The 20,018-nt window shown below is 44.2% G+C and overlaps 1 protein-coding gene across 1 annotated transcript in view; it reads left to right on the top strand.

The window, feature by feature from the left end:
- LOC144754364 (quinone oxidoreductase-like protein 2) overlaps positions 1 to 17,841 on the top strand; it is a 198,787-nt gene extending 180,946 nt beyond the window's left edge. The window contains exons 10-12 of the mRNA XM_078642059.1: positions 2,253 to 3,119; positions 16,773 to 17,530; positions 17,698 to 17,841. Coding sequence (XP_078498185.1) covers positions 2,253 to 2,321 — 69 coding nt within the window. The 3' untranslated portion in view covers positions 2,322 to 3,119; positions 16,773 to 17,530; positions 17,698 to 17,841. The remainder of the gene's footprint in view (positions 1 to 2,252; positions 3,120 to 16,772; positions 17,531 to 17,697) is intronic.
- Positions 17,842 to 20,018: the final 2,177 nt, after the last annotated feature.

The raw sequence follows: 20,018 nt of genomic DNA, 5'->3' as shown, positions 1-20,018 counted from the left end.
GCGGCTTGCTTATCTTGCATCAAACATGGTTTCTGGAGAATAAAAGCTATTCTGCACACCAGGAACACATTGGGCTTCTCTCTTCCAAAGCCAGCACGATTGAATGACAGAAGCACAACAACGAATGCGTCTTAACCATGCATTCCTTTACAACGCATGCCTCTACAGCATATTTTATTCTATAGGTATGTTTGCTAAAGGGATATGCGTGGTAAATTACCACTACCCCAAACCCCTCTTCCAGGCCTAAGTCCTAAAATCCTATCCCCCTGCCTCACCCCCCTGCCGCACTGAGCCCTAAAACCGACCTTGCCCTTCCCTTGAAACTACCCCTTCCCCTCCCCCTCCCCGAGGCCTAAAACACTGGCCCCTACCAAACACTACCCCTTCCCCCCCGCCATGAGCCCTCAAACTTACCCTGCCCTTAAAACTACTTCATCCCTTCCCCCGCCCAGAGCCCCAAAACCCTGCCCCTTTCAAAACACTACCCGACCCCACCATCCTGAGCCCTAAATCCGACCCCACCTTGTGCTTAAAATGACCCATTTCCCTCCCCAGTCCCCAGGCCTAAAACCCTCCCGCCTACCAAAAACTACCCTGACCCCAGAAACCCCGCACAGAGCTCTAAAACCCACCCTGCACTGCCCTTAACACTACCCTGACCCAACCACCCTGATCCCTAAAACCCTGCCTCTCTTTAAAAAGAATACCCTGATCCCCGCCGCCCTGAGCACTAAAACCACCCCGCCCTTAAAAACAACCCCCCCCCCCCAATAACCGGCTCCAGCCCCACTCACCCGTCTGCATCTGAAGCTTCCTGTTACAACACTTCCTGTTCCTCTCCCCGCCCATCCGGACACTAGACTGCTAATTGCCTCAACCACGCATATGCATGGTTAAGGTAGATGCATGGTTCAGGCAAGCGTTCTTATGCTTGCGGGGAACGGCACTTGTGGCTCAGCCCGCGTTGTAAAGGCCGTTTCCTCAGGAAGCAGGCTTCTAACCTCAAGGTAGACCCTCAGCTCCTACTGCAGAAACTTCAGACTTCAGGTGATGTCCCCATATCTCTGGGAGACAGTCTGTAATGCAGACACCAGCCACGATCACCCTGCGGTCCTTCAAATACTCTAGTCTGGGCAAACCCTTAGTTGATCATTAAGAACTTTGAAGTGGAGCAAAGAGGTTGGTTTACTTTGGATGCCACATTTATGATCATCATCCTGACAGGGTATATGGATCCACTGTCTAAGGTTTCAGGCCCGGTTTGTGTTGGTTCTTTATCACATGTCATCTTCAAGTTGCTCTCCAAACACAGGCTTTGTGCACAGAGATGGTTCTCATATCGGGTAGCAGTGGGGCGGGCTCTAAGCAGGAGCATCCAAAACGTGTGAGCAATGAACTGGGAATTCTCTGCACCTGGCTGCCACTACCTTTCTGAAGTAGTAACCAGAGACAGAGAAAAGGGCATTCCTTCCCTAGAAACTTCTTCCCCTTAAACAACAAATTGCGATTCCACTCTTCACCCCTACCATCTGCCAAATGACAGTGCTCTTGAAGAACTAAACAGCAGCGCTTTGCTTACAAGGGCCTCTTGGACTGATTAAAAGTAGCCATCCTCCTCTCTTCAGTGTCTGGGTTTCTATTCTCCAGCCACGGGAATGCAGACCGTGCATTACCACTGCCTGGAGAAGCTATTTTCAACCTCCATCTTGTGCCTTGCTGAACCAGGGGAATCCAAAATGGATCTCACTGATCCCAGTAATTAGATACCATATAGAGACATAACGTACACTTGCTACACTCAAACAGCACATACACACACTCGACATCAGACTCGACACAGAATGTCAGTGTAAGGTTCCAGATTTCATGTAACAGTGGAATTTTACATGAGGGTCTCAGTAGACCACACTCTCAATTACAGAGTCAAGAGAGAAAGGTTCAATCACACCACACAGTCTCAATACATGGTATGCTGCCACCACTGTTTTACTTGATGTACCAAGTTTTGAACTCTGGTCCCCTGCTGAGAGAATGACCCTCTATAAGCAGTCTTGGTTCATCCTAGTTTTTATTAATAAACTTCAAAGATGAACAGTAATAATAATTAATTTTTATTTTGACTGACATTTACTCTCACTATGAAAAAATCCTGTTTTTACATGGTCCTCAGTATTAAATTCAAAAGTGGTAATTCAGGTTTGTGCTTATTTCTAAATGATGTTAAGTCGCTCTTTTCCTTCTGTTCACAGGTGAACAATGCTTTTGCTTTTGTGGCTAAGCGCCAGTCCATGGGAAAGGTTGTTATTGAACTAGCGTAAACCAAACAGCAACCTGGTTGGAAAGAAGGATACTGATGTCCCCTACTTTTGCCAAAATCCTAGCAATGATTTGTGAAGCAGGAAGCAAGAACTTGTGACGGTGCCGGATACCACATGGAGGATGGGTTACTTCCACCATGCCAACCACTAAACAAAGGCCAGAGGCACAGCTCTCTCAAATTGTTCAAGTTCTTTCAGAAAGTCATGTCTTCTTAGGATTCATAATTTTGCCTTCTGGTACATATAGTTTGAATTTTGTGATTTTGAATTCACGCTTACAGAGTACAAAATGTACAGTAGGCTTAAGGTGGGGCTTGATGTACACATCACAGAGGACAGGAGGCAACTTGGGAATTGTGAAGCAATAATATGACATTGTGATGGCGACTAATAGTAATGAGCTAAGAAAAATGAGGTTTGTTTAATGTAATAAAAATAATATGCTCGTTTTATAGCTGGACAAAAAGGCATGTACAGAGTATTCAGAGCTGATAATGCAACAGATTATCATACACTCCCACCCTTGACGCATCGATCAACATTTGCAATCATTTTGCAGCACTTTTGAACAGGTCTTCACTAATATGGCCATAGCCTGTAGCAGGTCCACTTATTGCTTGAATCTGAGAATAAGAAAATGTGCCACTTGGTGTGTACAAACCGATTTTTGCCGCTATGATAGCATGAGGATCGGGCTTGGGCTAAATTTCCAATCCGAGTAATTTCAGTAATTCCACATCACTCTTTGACGCGGAATTACAGATAATAACATGATTAAGCTCACTGATGTAATGAATAGTTGCTAACGCGGGATTACTGGTTACTAGTTACCTTACCAAATCCCAAACTATGTCGACTGAATCGTTGGTACCTGTCATTGAGTAAAAGGTAATCTTACAATAAATCAATCAATTTATGAACTTACACCACTCTAAATGACCACTGACCAAATTTTAAGTTTCAAAGATTTAATATAAAGTCAAAGATAACTGAAGATACAAACTTCTCAAAATGAGATTAAGAAGATAAATCGGTATCACTATGAACATGAACTTTTTGAATAGTCTGAGTCTGAAAAACAAAATAATAAGTACAAGCTCAAAAACCATAAGGGTTGCCAAAATGGATACAAGTTGCAACCTCAAAGTCATTACAGAAAAGAAAATTAAGGTTAGTCTGTCCCTACACTATACTAAGTGACATCCCTACTTAGCAAGATCTTTACCCCTCTAGGTGTCAGCCGTGGTGACTTCCTAAGAAGATCACGCACTTCTCTTTATCTCTTCTCTGATAGTGGGTCTCTCCTGATCAGCCTATCTGCCTACCCATCCGCTTCCTTAGGCTCCCAAAATCATCTGCTCTGCTCTCCTCCCGGGTCTCTTTCCCTAATACCAAATCACATTTCCAAAAGAAACGCCCCTTGGGACGCCCCTCACGTGGTACATCTCTGCGCGGTAAACTCCATGATGGTACTCTTGAAGACCCTCGTTAAAGTTGACCTTGGTTCCCAGGCTTCTTCTCCAGTGCGCTGATACCCCCTGAAATTCCTGGAAACTCCTACAGGCCTGTGCAAGGCGCCACTGAACAAAGTCCCTTTCATTCGAGCTGATTAGGACCCTCGCACCTGCATACAGCTCGTCCTGCAGTGGGCCTCAAATTCCAGACTCCACCATATCTATAGGTCATAAAATATAAGTGAAGCTCTGTACTTGGCACCTCTCGACTTCTCCTCTAACGAGCACATGGCACATCAAAGGAGATGACATTATCAGTTCAGGCCTACTTGATTTACATGAAGCAGGTCCCTGCACTCTTAAAACGTTAACTTGATTTAAACAGTAAACATTCTTAACTAGCATACGTTTCTAAAATAACACATCTATAAAGCATATACTTTTAACCCTAAGTTCAATAGTACATTTAGAAGAACCATGTCAACCTTGTCTCACATTATTTTAGCAGCACGTTTAGATTTGCTTGTGAATTGCCATGAGGCCTACACAATATACTGGTTTTTAGAGTTACATTCAACTCTTACATTATTCCTTTAACATGAGAACGTGAGGTTTTCATATTCATCCCAAACATTTCTACATTAGTCTCACACAGTTATGATTATTGTTACTCTACTTAAACATTCTATGCATTTCACTACTGAATATAAGACACTCTGTGTATTTCACTTCTAAATATAAACACTCTGGTGCAAAGTACATGTTAACTAACTACGTGCTTGTAAATATGGTACACTTATACATTTTTTTCAAACTTGTGCTCTCTCAGTCCCCCCTTTGATGACCTTCAGGGGTCATCACCATCAAGACACTAAAAATGTAGAACCCTTCAAAGTGAAGACATGGCTGTGCCACTTCTTTTCATACTCTCTAATGCTTTCAGACTCTTGTATTGAGTGTCCTGCATCGCTGTCAACTCTTCCTCCTGTTTCCTCATAGTTCTCTGCAACCTATTTGCTCTATAACATTGATACAAGCGCACCAATCCCCACAAAGTGATTACGCAAATCACAATTATGATGATGGGTTTCAGTATGTACCAAACGATACCCTTTCCTAAGTTGGCAAACCAACTTCCAACTTTACCCATTCCATGACCTACTTTTTCCCACACATTTACTTTTGCCAGGTCCTCAATTTCGTAGTGTATGGCAGTGATGTTTTGTATATACTTCTCTAGAGGTTTTGAATTGTCTGGAATGTAAGTGCAGCATTCCTGGACCTTCAAAGCCTTACAGACTCCTCCCTCTTTAGCTAACAGAACGTCTAAAGCAAGTCGGTTCTGAAGAACCATTGCCCTAATCGATTGCATCTCCCCTTCTATCAGCATCAATGATCTTGCAGTACTGGCAGATAGCCTATCTACGACTGTAGCTAACCTCCTGATCTTAATGTCATTCAATATCAGTCCTAAGAAAGGGAATGCAGCACAGAGTACATCTCCAACTACTTCTGCTGCACCCAGCCCTCGCTTCCATCTAGTTGGTATTTCTTTCTTTGGCGTGTCTAAATTCTCAACATGATATATTTTAGGGAAGACAACAGCCAGATAGCATGATCCGTACCAATTATCTGGTAGCTTCACATAGGCATTTCTTCCACATACAAAATATACATTTGGAATTGCTTGCATCCCTTTCAAAAAGTCCTTAGAGTAATACTCCAATTGAAAGGCATGTTCACAATTGACTTGACCTACATAAAAGTTTTCATAATAAGAGTAACTCCTGTGAATGCACAGTTTCCCCCGTTTCTCCTTATCCAAAGCAATTGGACCAATACTACCTTTTCTTTGATGTGCCCTTTCCTCCTTGGTCCAATCTGTTTCCCATTGTCCTGATGCCTTCAAAATCTTCTGCCTCCTGTATCTAGTATCTACCTGTCCTATAAACTTTTTCTCAACTTCTGATATTTGACAAGTCAGATTGTTTCTTCGAGCATGTGAAGTATCTAACGTTTTCCATGGAATAAACCATTTGTGTAATCTGTCTTCGCTTTTGTAATAGTCCCATTTGTTCAAATGCTTGAAATTCGGGACCTCTGGCAATGTCGAGTCGAAATTCGAGAAATAATACTCAAATCCATCTCGTCCATAAAATATGCTCAACAACAAACTGCATGTGATTCCATATGTCAATGGAAGATGATGGTATCTGATACCCTCCTCCACAGAAGCTGGTAATTGCATACAAACGTAACAATCCTTCACTTCCATGGCATCAACATATTCATAAAGCAATTTAGCATAAGCATTTGACTTGTAATTTCCCTGTGACTCATCTGTATGTAGCCTTTTTATTTCTGCATCTAACAACGCTTTGTCTTTATCATTGATGTTTCCCTTTTCCTTAATAATGGTAGTTTTTGGTGTTGACACTCCCTTGACCTCCTTGACTGCAGTTTCATCCCTTTCGTGTCCCACTAGGAATGAAACAGTTACCACTAAAATTATAAGAGAAACCACTACTCCTAAAAATGTAACAACTATACATTTTGCCCTGCGGTTCGGGTTGCCAGCCTCCATGTTCTCAAACAGTGTAGTTCTCGACTTTCTTCCAGCATTCACTTCTTCTCTTTTCTGAGCCAAAAGTCTTTCTTTCTCGCAATGTCTTTCTTTTGAACACTTGGAAGCTTGACAATTTATTCCGCAAAACAGTTCAAAGTCCCGTAGAAATTAGACAACCCTAGCCCTTCTCCATCCACTAAAAGGAAACCCCTATCACTTTTCTTCTTCCACTCGGCGCTAGGTTATCTTGCAACAAGTTTACAATTTCTTTTCAAAAGTCTTATTTTCATCTAAAGTTATGTATGGCTCAAGGAGGGACACTACGTCTTCATAAATGTCCATCCGAAGTATCATTCCCTCAGGTTCTGGGCAGTTCGTACCACAACATGGAAAGTCAACTGTTTCTAGGATTATTCTCCTTATTTCGCTTTGGACAAGTGGACGGACGAAATTGAGAGTTAGCGTTTTTTCAATTTCTACTCCTGGTACTATCAGTTCTACATCCACAATCACAAAGGGGTCCGTTCTAATCAGGATCACTTTCTTCACCTTTCCAGTTCTGCGCCCCCTTGAAGACATTCGCAATATGGTATTAATCCACAACAATGAGTGCTCCTAGAATTTCTACTACTCGCTCAAGCATTTCCAAACGAAGAAGAGTTCCCTCCAATATTGGATATCGTGAACAGCAAACTGGAAACTCAACTGTCTCTAAAATCAATTTTCGTATTCCGCTCAGGAGAGCAGGATGAACGATGTTGAGTGTCAGCAACCTTTCGGTCTCCGCTCCTGGCAGTAGAAACCTTATTTGCACTGTGATGATCGGGTCAGTTCTGATCAGGTCCACTTCCCGGATCCTCCCGGTTCTGTGCCCCCCAGACATCTGCAACGAGGTAGGTCCAGTCGGGAGTAGAGTATCTTCTACTAGGCACTCGCACCCTCCTTGATCTTCTAAGACCCTCCTCGGCTTGATCCTGGATATCTTCTTCTGGATCTGAGTCTTCGGATATAGGAGCAAGCGTTTCTTCTTGGGCCGACCTCAAACTTAGCCTTCTTCTCCTTGTTGGCCAAGTGGCAGCTCCAAGCCTTATTCTCCTATTCCATGTCCTCTCACTTGGTTCTTGGTCGCTCTGATACGGATCTGAGTCTGAGTCGTATTCACTTCTGCTCTCTCCTTCAGTTGCGTCTTCCGTCTCACTGCCGTCCTGCCTTCGCTCTTCTTCTGAATCCGTTGCGTTCCCAACTTCTTCCGACACCTCCTCAGCTGCTGCAATCCCTTCTTGCGACCCTTCTTCCACTTCCGGGCTTTCGTCTGGGATAGGAGCTGTTCCTTCTAGAGGTGCTGGAACTCTTCGAGTATGGGATGCATGGATCCAATTTGGCAGCCCCCCGCACTTCACCGCGGTGTTCGTTATCAGGATTACCTGAAAGGGCCCACGCCAGCGAACATCTAGGCAGTTCTTCCGGACGTGTTTTTTAACCAACACCCAGTCCCCTGGGTTCAGGTCATGACACAGGTTCCTCGATGCTGGAACTTCAGCCGCATGCACCTGAAGGGACACAGAATGGATGGCGTCAGACAGTCCTTTACAATAATCCAAGATCAGATCATCTGTAATATTCAATAGGGCAGTAGTTGGAACTGTGGGAAGTCTCATGGCCCTCCCCATCAGGATCTTGTGGGGAGAGAGACCTGTTCTCCTGTCAGGTGTGCTGCGCATGCTCATGAGCACTAGAGGAAGAGCATCTGGCCAACTCAAAGATGTGGATGCCACTACTTTAGCCAATCTATTCTTCAATGTGCCATTCACTTGTTCCACAATTCCTGAAGCTTCTGGTCGATAACTACAATGCAGCTTTTGATCGATATTCAGTGTGGAGCACAACATCTTCACTATTTCGCTGTTAAAATGTTTTCCTCTGTCAGATTCCAAAGAGGCAGGCACCCCGAAGCGCGGTATCAACTCCCTGAGCAACAATTTAGCCACTGTGAGTGTATCGCACCTACGTGTAGGGTACGCTTCAACCCATCTGGAAAATACGCATACAATCACCAACACATACCGAAGGCGATTAACTCTTGGCATTTCGATGAAATCTAGTTGCATCCTATTGAAAGGCCCCCCCGACCTCCCAATGTGACTCAGTGTGACTGGTGTTCGTTTACCTACGTTCAGTTGTTGGCAGGTAACACATCGCTTACATACTGATTCTGCTGCTATTCTAAATTTAGGGCAATACCAAGTTTGCCTAAACACTCTCATCATAGCATCCCTTCCTAGATGTACTGGACCATGTATTTCTCTCGCCATGGGATTAGCCAATTCTTCAGGTAACACAGCCCTCCCATCTGCTGAAACCCAAAAATCCATTTCGCTTCGCACACAACCTGCTATTTCCCATGCCTTTTTCTCTGTTTCAGGTGCATTCTCTTGCATTATTCTTAAATCCTCCCAAGTGTCTACAGTTTCTAACATCATGCTTAATTCAGTCTTTTCTTCTGCACCTTCTATTTCCACCTTTGAGAAAGAATAATTTTGTTCCGCACAATAGCGTGCGACTTCATCAGCGTATCTATTGCCTTGTGACACAAAATCTGTATTCTTAGTATGAGCTACACACTTTACGATTGCAATGTCAACTGGACCTTGTAATGCTTCTAACAATAATCGCACAAATTCTCCATTTCGAATGGGCGAACCAGAGGAGGTCATGTAACCCCTCTGAGACCACAACTGCCCGAAATCGTGAACCACACCGAAACCATATTGGCTGTCCGTGTAGATGGTGACTCTCTTTCCGTTTCCTGCTATGCAGGCACGAGTTAGGGCAATAATTTCTGCTACCTGTGCGGAATGTACTCCTTCCAGGCAAGCGGCTTCCACAACTCCAGTAATAGTACAAACAGCATAAGCTGCTCTCAACCGACCAGTATCGTCTCTTAAGCATGAGCCATCAACAAAGTAAATTTCATCGGGGTCAGACAACGGCTCATCCACAATATCTGGTCTGGGTTTCGTGCATAGTTCAGTCACATCAAGGCAATCGTGGTCTTCACATCCTTCGCCTTCTATTACAGTAGGTAATGGCATCAAAGTAGCAGGATTCAAGACAGAGCATCTCCTAAGAGTCACGTTCTCCGCAGCAAGGATAACTTGCTCGTAGCGCGTGAGCCTACTATTGGTCAGATGCTGCGTCTTCGTCCTGGTCATTAGCAATTCAACTGAATGTGGTACATACACCACCACTGGATGTCCCATCACAATACTCTCGCTCCTTTCAATGCTGACACCCGTTGCAGCAACGGATTTGAGACATCCGGGCAACGCTGCGGCTACTGGATCTAATGTAGCCGAAAAATATGCAACTGGTCTACGGGCATTTCCGTGGGTCTGTGCCAAGACTGACAAAGCACATCCCTCTCTCTCACAACAATAGAGTGAAAATGACTTCTCGTAATCGGGCATTCCCAGAGCCGGAGCACGACACAAATCGTCTCTCAGCTGCAAGAACGCCACCAAGCATTCTTCGTCCCATGGTACCGGATCACTCACCTCCTTGTGCGTCAGTTTCTGTAAGGGCTTTGCTTTCAGTGAAAAGTTAACTATCCACTGTCGGCAGTGGATAGTTACCACCATTAACATGGATAGTAACCCACCATTCCTAGGAACATTCTAACTTCTCTCTGTGTTGTAGGCGCATTCATCTTCATTATCGCCTCAATCCTCTCTGGTGACACCTTACGTTTTCCTTTCTCTAACCGGTGCCCCAAATACTGTACTTCTGTCAGACAGTACTGCAACTTGCTCGGAGATACCTTATGTCCATTTTCGGCTAAATGGTTCAGTAAGGCAATTGAATCTGCTTTACAGGCTTCCTCTGTTTCTGACGCAACAAGTAGGTCATCTATGTACTGTACCAGAACCGAGTTCTGCGGCAGTACTAGATTTTCGAGATTCTTCTTCAACAACTGATTAAAGATGGATGGGCTGTCTGTGAATCCTTGTGGGATTCGACACCATGTTAAAACGCGATCTTCCATTTTAAAAGCAAAAAGATACCTGCTCTCTTCATCCAATGGGATTGAAAAGAAAGCCTGACAAAGATCTATCACTGTGAACCATTCTGCTTGACATGGTATTTGAAACAGTATCACTGATGGATTCGGTACCACGGGACAACATGAAACAACTATGTTGTTAATTTTTCGTAAATCCTGAACTATCCTAAACTTCCCGCTAGGTTTCTGCAAACCCATAATCGGGGAGTTACAAGGACTACCCACAATTTCCTTCAGTATTCCCTGTTGAATCATTGACTCGATCACAGGCTTTATTCCTGCAATCGTTTCCTGTGACAATTTGTATTGAGGTGTTCTTGGAAACTCAACATTTGGTTTTACCAATATTTTTACCGGCTCTACCCCCTTAATCAATCCTATTTCTTCTCCTGTGAAATCCCATACCTCTGACGCCACTGCATCTCTTAAATCCTGGGGAAGATCTTCTACAGTCAGAGTAGGATATAGTTCTACACAGAATTTTGAATTGGCCACCTTAAAGGTAGCATCATCGTCGGTAGTCTGTACCTCCACTCCTTGTGGGGTGCAGTATATGGTGCAATTCAATTTGCACAACAAATCCCTTCCTAACAGACATACCGGACTCGAGTCACAAACCACAAACTGATGTTCGTTCATGTGGTTTCCAATTTTCACAGACACTGGTTCTGTCAAAGGACTAGTCATTCTTTTATTTGCGACTCCTACCACCTGAATAGTTTCCCCTGACATTGGCAAGTCTGGAACCACCGCTGATCTCAGAGTCGAACGAGTAGCCCCAGTATCCACTAAGAACGTAGTGGGACACCCTGCCACTTCTGCCTCAACAAATGGCCCTCTTTGATCCACTTCTAGGACTGCCCCGAGGGTACAGTCCTCTTCACTGCTCACACGTTGTCCTGTCAATGGATCAATGTAGTAACACTTGTCTTCCTCGATGAAGAGAGGCATCTGCTTAAAGACCTTACCCCCTGTCGCTACCTTCGGTGGCTGTGGGAACTGGGCCCGTGGGGCCGAAGTCCCCCCTTTGGCCACCTTGCCTCCTGGAACTGTCACCTTTGGTGTTGGGACTTCTTGAACCTGCTCTTCTACTTCTAGCTCTCCATTTTCAGGGTTAAAGGGACACTCGCGTCGCCAATGCCCCACCTGGTGACACTGATGGCACTTTGTCGTTTTCTTTAAAGTGGCAAAGTCTATCCTAGGTCTCTGCCCTTCTTCATTATCTTTGTTCTGACCGTTTGGTTTTCGTCCCATCCCCTGCTTCTGCTGGCCACCCTTCCCAGCGGACTGCATTTGCACCACCATCAATTTCTCCTTTAGATTCTTGGCTTTAGAATCTATCTCGTCACTGCAGTACCTCGCATAACGTAAAATCTCATCTAGTGGTTTGTTCTGCCAACAGATTAAATGTTGCTGTATCATCAAACAAATATCAGGTCTCAACCCCAAGACAAACTTTGACACAAACTGCCCTATATCTTTGGGATCCATTACATCTAGTCCACTGTATTGCTTGAATGTTTTCAATAATCTTTCATAAAACTCGTGAACTGTCTCCTTGGGTTCCTGCCTTGTTCGGTCTATTTTCACCCAATCTATGTCCTGTGGTGGTACCTTATCTTTCAGCCATGCTATTACCCTTTCATACTTTCGCATGACAATCTCGGACGGTCCATTAGTCCGAGCATCCCTCACTGGTTCAGTATTTGGCCATTCAACACTAGTCTTACAAGGGGTCCACAGATCAGATGGGACCACGATGTCAAACAACGTGTTCAAATCAATCCACAATACCTTCGAAATTTTAACAAACCTCTCTACCTGCTTATACCACTCTACTGGATTGTCCCGCAACTTCGGAAATGAGTTGGTAAATGCAGCTAAATCTCCTTTACTCCAGGGTACATGTACATAATTTCCGTTTGATATTTCTCGCAAAGGGAATGCCTCCATATGCATTACCCTTCCCTCGGGGGTCATCACATTTGCACTTCGTCTAACTGTGCCCTTTTTTGACCACCTTTCTTCCCATTTGTCCAATTCTCTCCACACTCTTATCCCTGTTACCAGCTCTCTTATGTGTGTTTTTAATCCAGTAGTTCTCTTCTCATCTAGATCCTGGTCTGCGTACTGTAATCTGTGGTTACTCTGTAATGCCCTTGTCCTAGATAAATCCACGGCATACCTGTCTGCCAAATCAGTCAGTTTCTCATGAAACGCTCTAGCTTTCCTAGTAATATCCTTTGCCATGAACAATAACTCATCCTGTTCATACAATTCTATCCTTTCCAAAGGCATTGTTCCATCTATTATCTCATCAACATCTGATTTTAAACTAGTAACATCAAGCCTTTTTGCCTTAATTTCAGCTTTCAAGACACTCAATTTAGCTCCTCCATCCGCATCTCTCCCATCCCAGCTCCGAGATCTACGTTTAGGTATTGGTGAGTTATAGGGAGTCCTCCCCTGTTCCCATCTCTCTAGGTCCCATGCCTTTCCATCTTCTCGGGGTGGGTGGTGAAACACTCCTTCATGCCTCCTAGCCTCTCTCTCCCCATCCTGGCTAGTTTCACGGGATGCAGGGTAAGATGTTCCATTACTCCCTCTTTCTTCCCTACTTCCCTGTGATTCCTGATTATTCGAGGCGTGGCGGGACCTATCGCTGTTCTCCTTTCTCCAATGTTGAACATCTTCTCCGAGTACATGATGAAGGCACCTAAACCTATTCTGAAAAGCTCGTACCATTTCATCTCCTCCTTTCTCCCAGAGACGGGACATCTCCTCACACTCTACACTCCTACTATTTTGCTCCTGCTGTTCCCTCTCCTCCGTAGGACGTGTAACTCCTCTATTCTCCTGACTTTGGCCTTCCCGCCCCTGACTACTTTCGCTGGCCCCACAATGAGATACAGTCCCGTTACCTCTACTTTCCCACTCTGGTTCCGTTCTCGACCTATTATTCGGGGATACTATGGACCCGTCCCATTCCCTCAAATCAGCTCTTAATTCTGAATAGGGTCTTGGCCGCGGTCCCCTTAGATCCATTGGTCCTCTCGGACCTCCCTGTTCTGAATTGGGACCGACAGTTGTGTCTAATGGGGTATTCCATGTTACCGATCCTGGCAATTGCTTCCATGCATTTGTCACGTTATTCCTCCTTTCCATCTCGATCCTTTCTTTATCCAATTGCCTCTGTTGTTCCTCTCTATCTCTCTCAGGGTTATAGATCGAAACTATGGGTCCTATGGTAACAGGCACTTGAAGAGCATCTGGCAATCCAAAGGACTCAACCCTTTCGGTGGCTGGCGTTTTCTGCACCACTAACCTTCCCACTACACTCTGTGCTGTACTAGGTTGAGGTGTCTCCCCACCTTTGATAGGTGTCCATTCCGATATAGGGAGTGGTGTATACCCCTCTATGGCATTCCCATCTTCCCTTGCAAGCCCTCTATCTTCAATTTCCTCAACTCTCGGAGGTGGTCTATCCATTAACAATCTATTTATCAGATTGTCTTCCGACTCGCTTTCCTCGTCTTCTTCCATGAGGTTTCCTCCTCCTGCCACCTCCCTCATCGGATACATTTTTTCCACCTCAATAACCTGTACCCTCCACCGCTTTGCTTCCTCATCCCATTTAGAATCTCGTACTGCCCTTACCGATCGCGTCAGCCTTTGTTGACGCCTGTTCAAATTTCGGTCGTGTGCAGCCTTAATCCATGCATTAAGGGCCTCAAACTGTGTTGGTCTGGGCGAGGGTTTCAATGAGGACATGGTTGCTTTTAGCCGATGTAACACCTCTAACTTAAACGTCCCGTACCTCGGGAACTGCATTTCCTCATTCCCTTCCGTAAGCTTATTCCAAGCCCCAATCCATAATATCGTATGCAGCCCCACATTCGTTGCCATATAATGAGCTGGCGTACCCTCTGGCGGAGCCTCTTCCCCGTAATAATGTTCACTTCGTTTACGTTTAAAAATCCCTTTCAAACACTTAAAACACTTCATGATTTCGCTCTTTCTCTGCGTTTGTTTACTTCCTGATGATATTCCACCAATCTCAGCCCCGTTCACACTAACTGGCCTATCCGTACGCGACTTTCCTCCGACGTCACTCTAGCCGCCCAACCAGAGCGCGGCTCTAGCTAACGTCACACCAACCGCTCAATCACAGCGCGGCTCTAGCCGACGTCACCCGTCCCCCTTCGCAGCAGTTCCCCTCCTTTCTCAGCTCGTCTCCTCGGTCATGCACGCGTCCCATTCATACTCTGAAAAATGATTACTTCCGTCCAAGCGATCACCTTTCTTGACTGTACGCCCACAGTCTTTCTGTAGTTGTCACCTTAACTTGGCGAAATGTCTTTCCGTTTACTTCCAGAAAATCGCCTTCTCCGATAGGTTACTCACACACAGTAACTTTCGACCAGCGTCCGTTACTCATACACTCACTCTTACACTCCCCCTATCTTGGATCCACGGCGGTCAATGGTACCTCGTGACCTCCGTACTATGGTCGACAACTACCCTGGATGTTCGATACACCCAAAACCACTTAAGCTCTGGCCTGAACTTAAGATTTCACCAGTTCACCCGTTTACCAGGTAACCAGCTTACCAGGTTGCGCGCGCTCACAACCTTCTCTCATTCACACTACAGGCATTCAACTCCGCAAGACATTACAATACAAATACAACACAAAACCGCAATCTGTTCACGCATGACCCTTTTTATACTCACTCTCCGATACTGCTGCTTTTCTTTCACCGTCTGCACCTTTCGGCACACGATTCTTCCGTTGCTCGTCTCTCGATGTCTAGGGGCCTTGGGGTAAACTAACCTCTCTAGATTACCTTCCTCAAGAAGATAACCATCCTCACTCTGCTACCAACTGCTAACGCGGAATTACTGGTTACTAGTTACCTTACCAAATCCCAAACTATGTCGACTGAATCGTTGGTACCTGTCATTGAGTAAAAGGTAATCTTACAATAAATCAATCAATTTATGAACTTACACCACTCTAAATGACCACTGACCAAATTTTAAGTTTCAAAGATTTAATATAAAGTCAAAGATAACTGAAGATACAAACTTCTCAAAATGAGATTAAGAAGATAAATCGGTATCTCTATGAACATGAACTTTTTGAATAGTCTGAGTCTGAAAAACAAAATAATAAGTACAAGCTCAAAAACCATAAGGGTTGCCAAAATGGATACAAGTTGCAACCTCAAAGTCATTACAGAAAAGAAAATTAAGGTTAGTCTGTCCCTACACTATACTAAGTGACATCCCTACTTAGCAAGATCTTTACCCCTCTAGGTGTCAGCCGTGGTGACTTCCTAAGAAGATCACGCACTTCTCTTTATCTCTTCTCTGATAATGGGTCTCTCCTGATCAGCCTATCTGCCTACCCATCCGCTTCCTTAGGCTCCCAAAATCATCTGCTCTGCTCTCCTCCCGGGTCTCTTTCCCTAATACCAAATCACATTTCCAAAAGAAACGCCCCTTGGGACGCCCCTCACGTGGTACATCTTTGCGCGGTAAACTCCATGATGGTACTCTTGAAGACCCTCGTTAAAGTTGACCTTGGTTCCCAGGCTTTTTCTCCAGTGCGCTGATACCCCCTGAAATTCCTGGAAACTCCTACAGGCCTGCGCAAGGCGCCACTGAACAAAGTCCCTTTCATTCGAGCTGATTAGGACCCTCGCACCTGCATACAGCTCGTCCTGCAGTGGGCCTCAAATTCCAGACTCCACCATATCTATAGGTCATAAAATATAAGTGAAGCTCTGTACTTGGCACCTCTCGACTTCTCCTCTAACGAGCACATGGCATATCAAAGGAGATGACATTATCAGTTCAGGCCTACTTGATTTACATGAAGCAGGTCCCTGCACTCTTAAAACGTTAACTTGATTTAAACAGTAAACATTCTTAACTAGCATACGTTTCTAAAATAACACATCTATAAAGCATATACTTTTAACCCTAAGTTCAATAGTACATTTAGAAGAACCATGTCAACCTTGTCTCACATTATTTTAGCAGCACGTTTAGATTTGCTTGTGAATTGCCATGAGGCCTACACAATATACTGGTTTTTAGAGTTACATTCAACTCTTACATTATTCCTTTAACATGAGAACGTGAGGTTTTCATATTCATCCCAAACATTTCTACATTAGTCTCACACAGTTATGATTATTGTTACTCTACTTAAACATTCTATGCATTTCACTACTGAATATAAGACACTCTGTGTATTTCACTTCTAAATATAAACACTCTGGTGCAAAGTACATGTTAACTAACTACGTGCTTGTAAATATGGTACACTTATACATTTTTTTCAAACTTGTGCTCTCTCATAGTCATTACAACCTCAAGAGCACCTTAAGCAAGCGCAAGTGGCTGCACGATATTCGTGTTCTGTTGCATTTAGCACTATTTCTTAGCGCAAAATACATCCTCCAGTCCATTTTTGATGCAAGTTGTAGTTTACGCTGAGAAAATAGAGCTAAATACTGAGAATAAGTTGGGGAAAATCCTACCCCAAGTGCATATTCGCTCGCTATTCATGTTCTGTAGCATTTAGCTCGATTTCTTAGCGCAAAATGCATCCTCACATCCATTTTGGACAAGAGGGGGCACATTCGCACTAAGAAAAACGGGCTGAATTCAGAATTACTCTTCTCCATGTCAATCATACTGCTGACATTCTTAATCCAATTGTCTAATGCTTTATTTGATATCAGTATATTAAAAATGAGTATTGTGAATGGACTGTCTATATAGTCTCTCCTAACATTTAAGTAGTCACTCATGATTTATATTGGACTGTTGAAGTTTAGAGTGCATCACCCTACAAGATTTTCTTGCTTTGCGCCTCATGGTTTATAACAACGGATGGCTAATTTCTTTGTATTTGTGACACAAATGTTCACCCACTTACTACATGTGGTAAGAGAAAGCTTGCACATAACAGGAGAGATATTTGTCAGTTAAAAATTCTTGCTGCGAAGTGCTAATCTGGTATTGATTCACAAAATGTTAAAATTACTTTTAGTGATATGGTAAATCGAAATCTGAAAAACCCCACGTCACTTAGTGTGGCCAGCTTTTCTGGAAAGCGATACAAAAGGGGATGATGGACGGAGCATTTGAGCAAATCAAACACTCACCCCCAGTCAACTGATCTGGGTTTAATCCATCACCATTCTTTAGCTCACTCGGCCACCCCAGTTCAGACATGGCTATATGCAAATCAGTCTGACCCTGTGCCTCTTTTCTGGAAAGCAAAAATGGAGATAGAACGGACAATCTAATGAGATCGAAACCTAGAGTGTAAATTTGTGCAGAAAAATGAATTGGACGATTGGAAGGATAAATTGCTAAGACCCTGGTAAATAAAGAACATGAAATTGGAAGTAGAGAAAGCAAGATGTCTGACTACACTGCGGTTGATTAAAGGAAGCAGATGCTTGTGTATGCCAGTGGCACAAGGGAAATGTCCATGCAAATTTGGGAGAATGAAGAGATTAGAAAAGATATGAAATTAGCAGAAAATCAATTGATAATGACTTAACTAGATAATCATTTTTTATTAGAGTAATATTAATTTGAAACTTTGCTATGGCCGGAACCCAAGCCCAGCTGCAAAAGGAGGATGGTTATACCTGGGGTTAGCAACCACATCATGTAAAAAATCCTGACTACAGAAACATTAACCAAAAGACCTCCCGGCCTTGGGGAGAGAGGAATCTCCTTCACGGAAAATATAACACCTTGTGGTGAAAGCCAGAGATCCCAAGAAGCTCCAAAGCTGATCCACCTGATATTGACCAAGACCATCACTATCAAGACTTGTAACGTGAGGACCATGCACAAGACAGGCAAGCCGGCCCAAGTGGTAGCGGAGATGAAAAACTATAATCTTGCCCTGCTTGGCATCCGTGAGACCAGATGGACCCAGTCCGGACAGAAAAGACTGACCCCAGGAGGGATGCTGATGTATTCTGGACATGAGGAAGACTACCCCACACACTCACGGAGTAGCAATGATGTTGTCACCAGCAGCCAACAGAGCTTTGATTGAATAGGAAGCCCATGGCCCCAGAATTATCACAGCAACCTTCAAAAATAGGATAATCATGAATGGTATCCACTGTTCTGCTCCTACAAATGACAGCGAAGAAGAGGAAAAAAAACCATTATACAATAGACTCCAATCCATCTTGGAGAAAGCCCCGAGAGGGACATCACCATTCTGATGGGGGACCTCAAGCCAAGATCAGAAGTGACCAAACCGGGTACTCAGAAGTCATGGGCAACCATGGTCTTGGTGATATGAATGGGAATGGTGAAGGCTTGCAGATCTCTGCGCCTTTAACAGTCTGGTGATTGGCAGCAGTGTATTCCCATACAAAAGAATACACAAGCAATGCGGGTGTCACCAGACCATTCAACAGAAAATCAGATCGACCTTGTCTGCATTGCCAAGAAGATGTGATGTGAGAGTAATGAGTGGAGTGGATGTGGCGTCAGACCATCACCTTGTCATGGCCAGACTGAAGCTAAAGCTGAAGAAAGCATGGATGGAATCTACAAACCGACACCAGCAATATAACACCACCCACCACAAAGATGCTTACAAACGAGTGAGTGAATACTCCGTCACCCTAAGCAACAATTTTCAAGTGAGCCAGTAAAAAGTCAATGGGAGAAGATCAAATAAAAAGTGGCATCAGAAAGAGTGGATCTCCCCCCTAGACTCTGCAAAATCCAATAGAGAAAGGAAAAGAAAGCTGCAGTCAACATCAGCTGAGCAAGAGCAGAAAAAGCGAAAGCTCAGGGGGAGTACACAGAAACCAACAAGGAAGCAAAGAGAAGCTTAAGTACCGACAAGCAAAGATTCATCTATGTCCTTGCCACAGAAGCCCAGAAAGCAGCAAGCCATGTCAATTTGAAAGAACTCTACAACATATCGAGGAAACACTCCAGCAGACAGAGCAAGCCAGAGAGTCCTATTAAAGACAAAGCTGGGTGGTAATCCTGGGTAACGAAGGCCAACAACAAAGATGGGCGGAGCACTTTGAAAAACTGCTGAATCAGCCTGTGCCGCAGTCTGCACCAGACATACAACCAGCTAACAAGGATTTGACAATCGACTGCAGCAGACAAACCAAGGAAGAACTACAGCAAACCATCAAACATATGAGAAATGGGTATGCAGCACGACCTGACGACATTACTGCAGAGGCACTGAAGGCAGACATTGAAACATCAGTGGACATGCCCTACCTCATGTTTAGAAGGATCTGGGAAGAGGCAAAAGTGCCATCAGACTGAAAAGAGGGATCTCTCATCAAGATCCACAAGAAAAATGACCTGGGTAACTGCACAAACTACTTTTTTTATCAATCCCAGGCAAAGTGGCAAAGTGTTCAACAGAGTCATCCTTAACAAAATGCTCCCTTCCAAGACCAGCAAACTGACTTCCACAAAGATGGACCCTGCACAGACCAGATTGCAGCATTGCGCATCATCATTGAGCAGTCGATGGAATGGAACTCAATTTCTTCAACTATGAGAAAGCATTCAACAGTGTGGACAGAGAG

This window comes from Lissotriton helveticus, chromosome 1_1, assembly GCF_964261635.1.
Source record: "Lissotriton helveticus chromosome 1_1, aLisHel1.1, whole genome shotgun sequence".
NCBI lineage: Eukaryota > Metazoa > Chordata > Amphibia > Caudata > Salamandridae > Lissotriton > Lissotriton helveticus.
The sequence above is the reverse complement of the archived record's forward strand: the minus strand, read 5'-3'. Positions and strand labels throughout refer to the sequence as shown.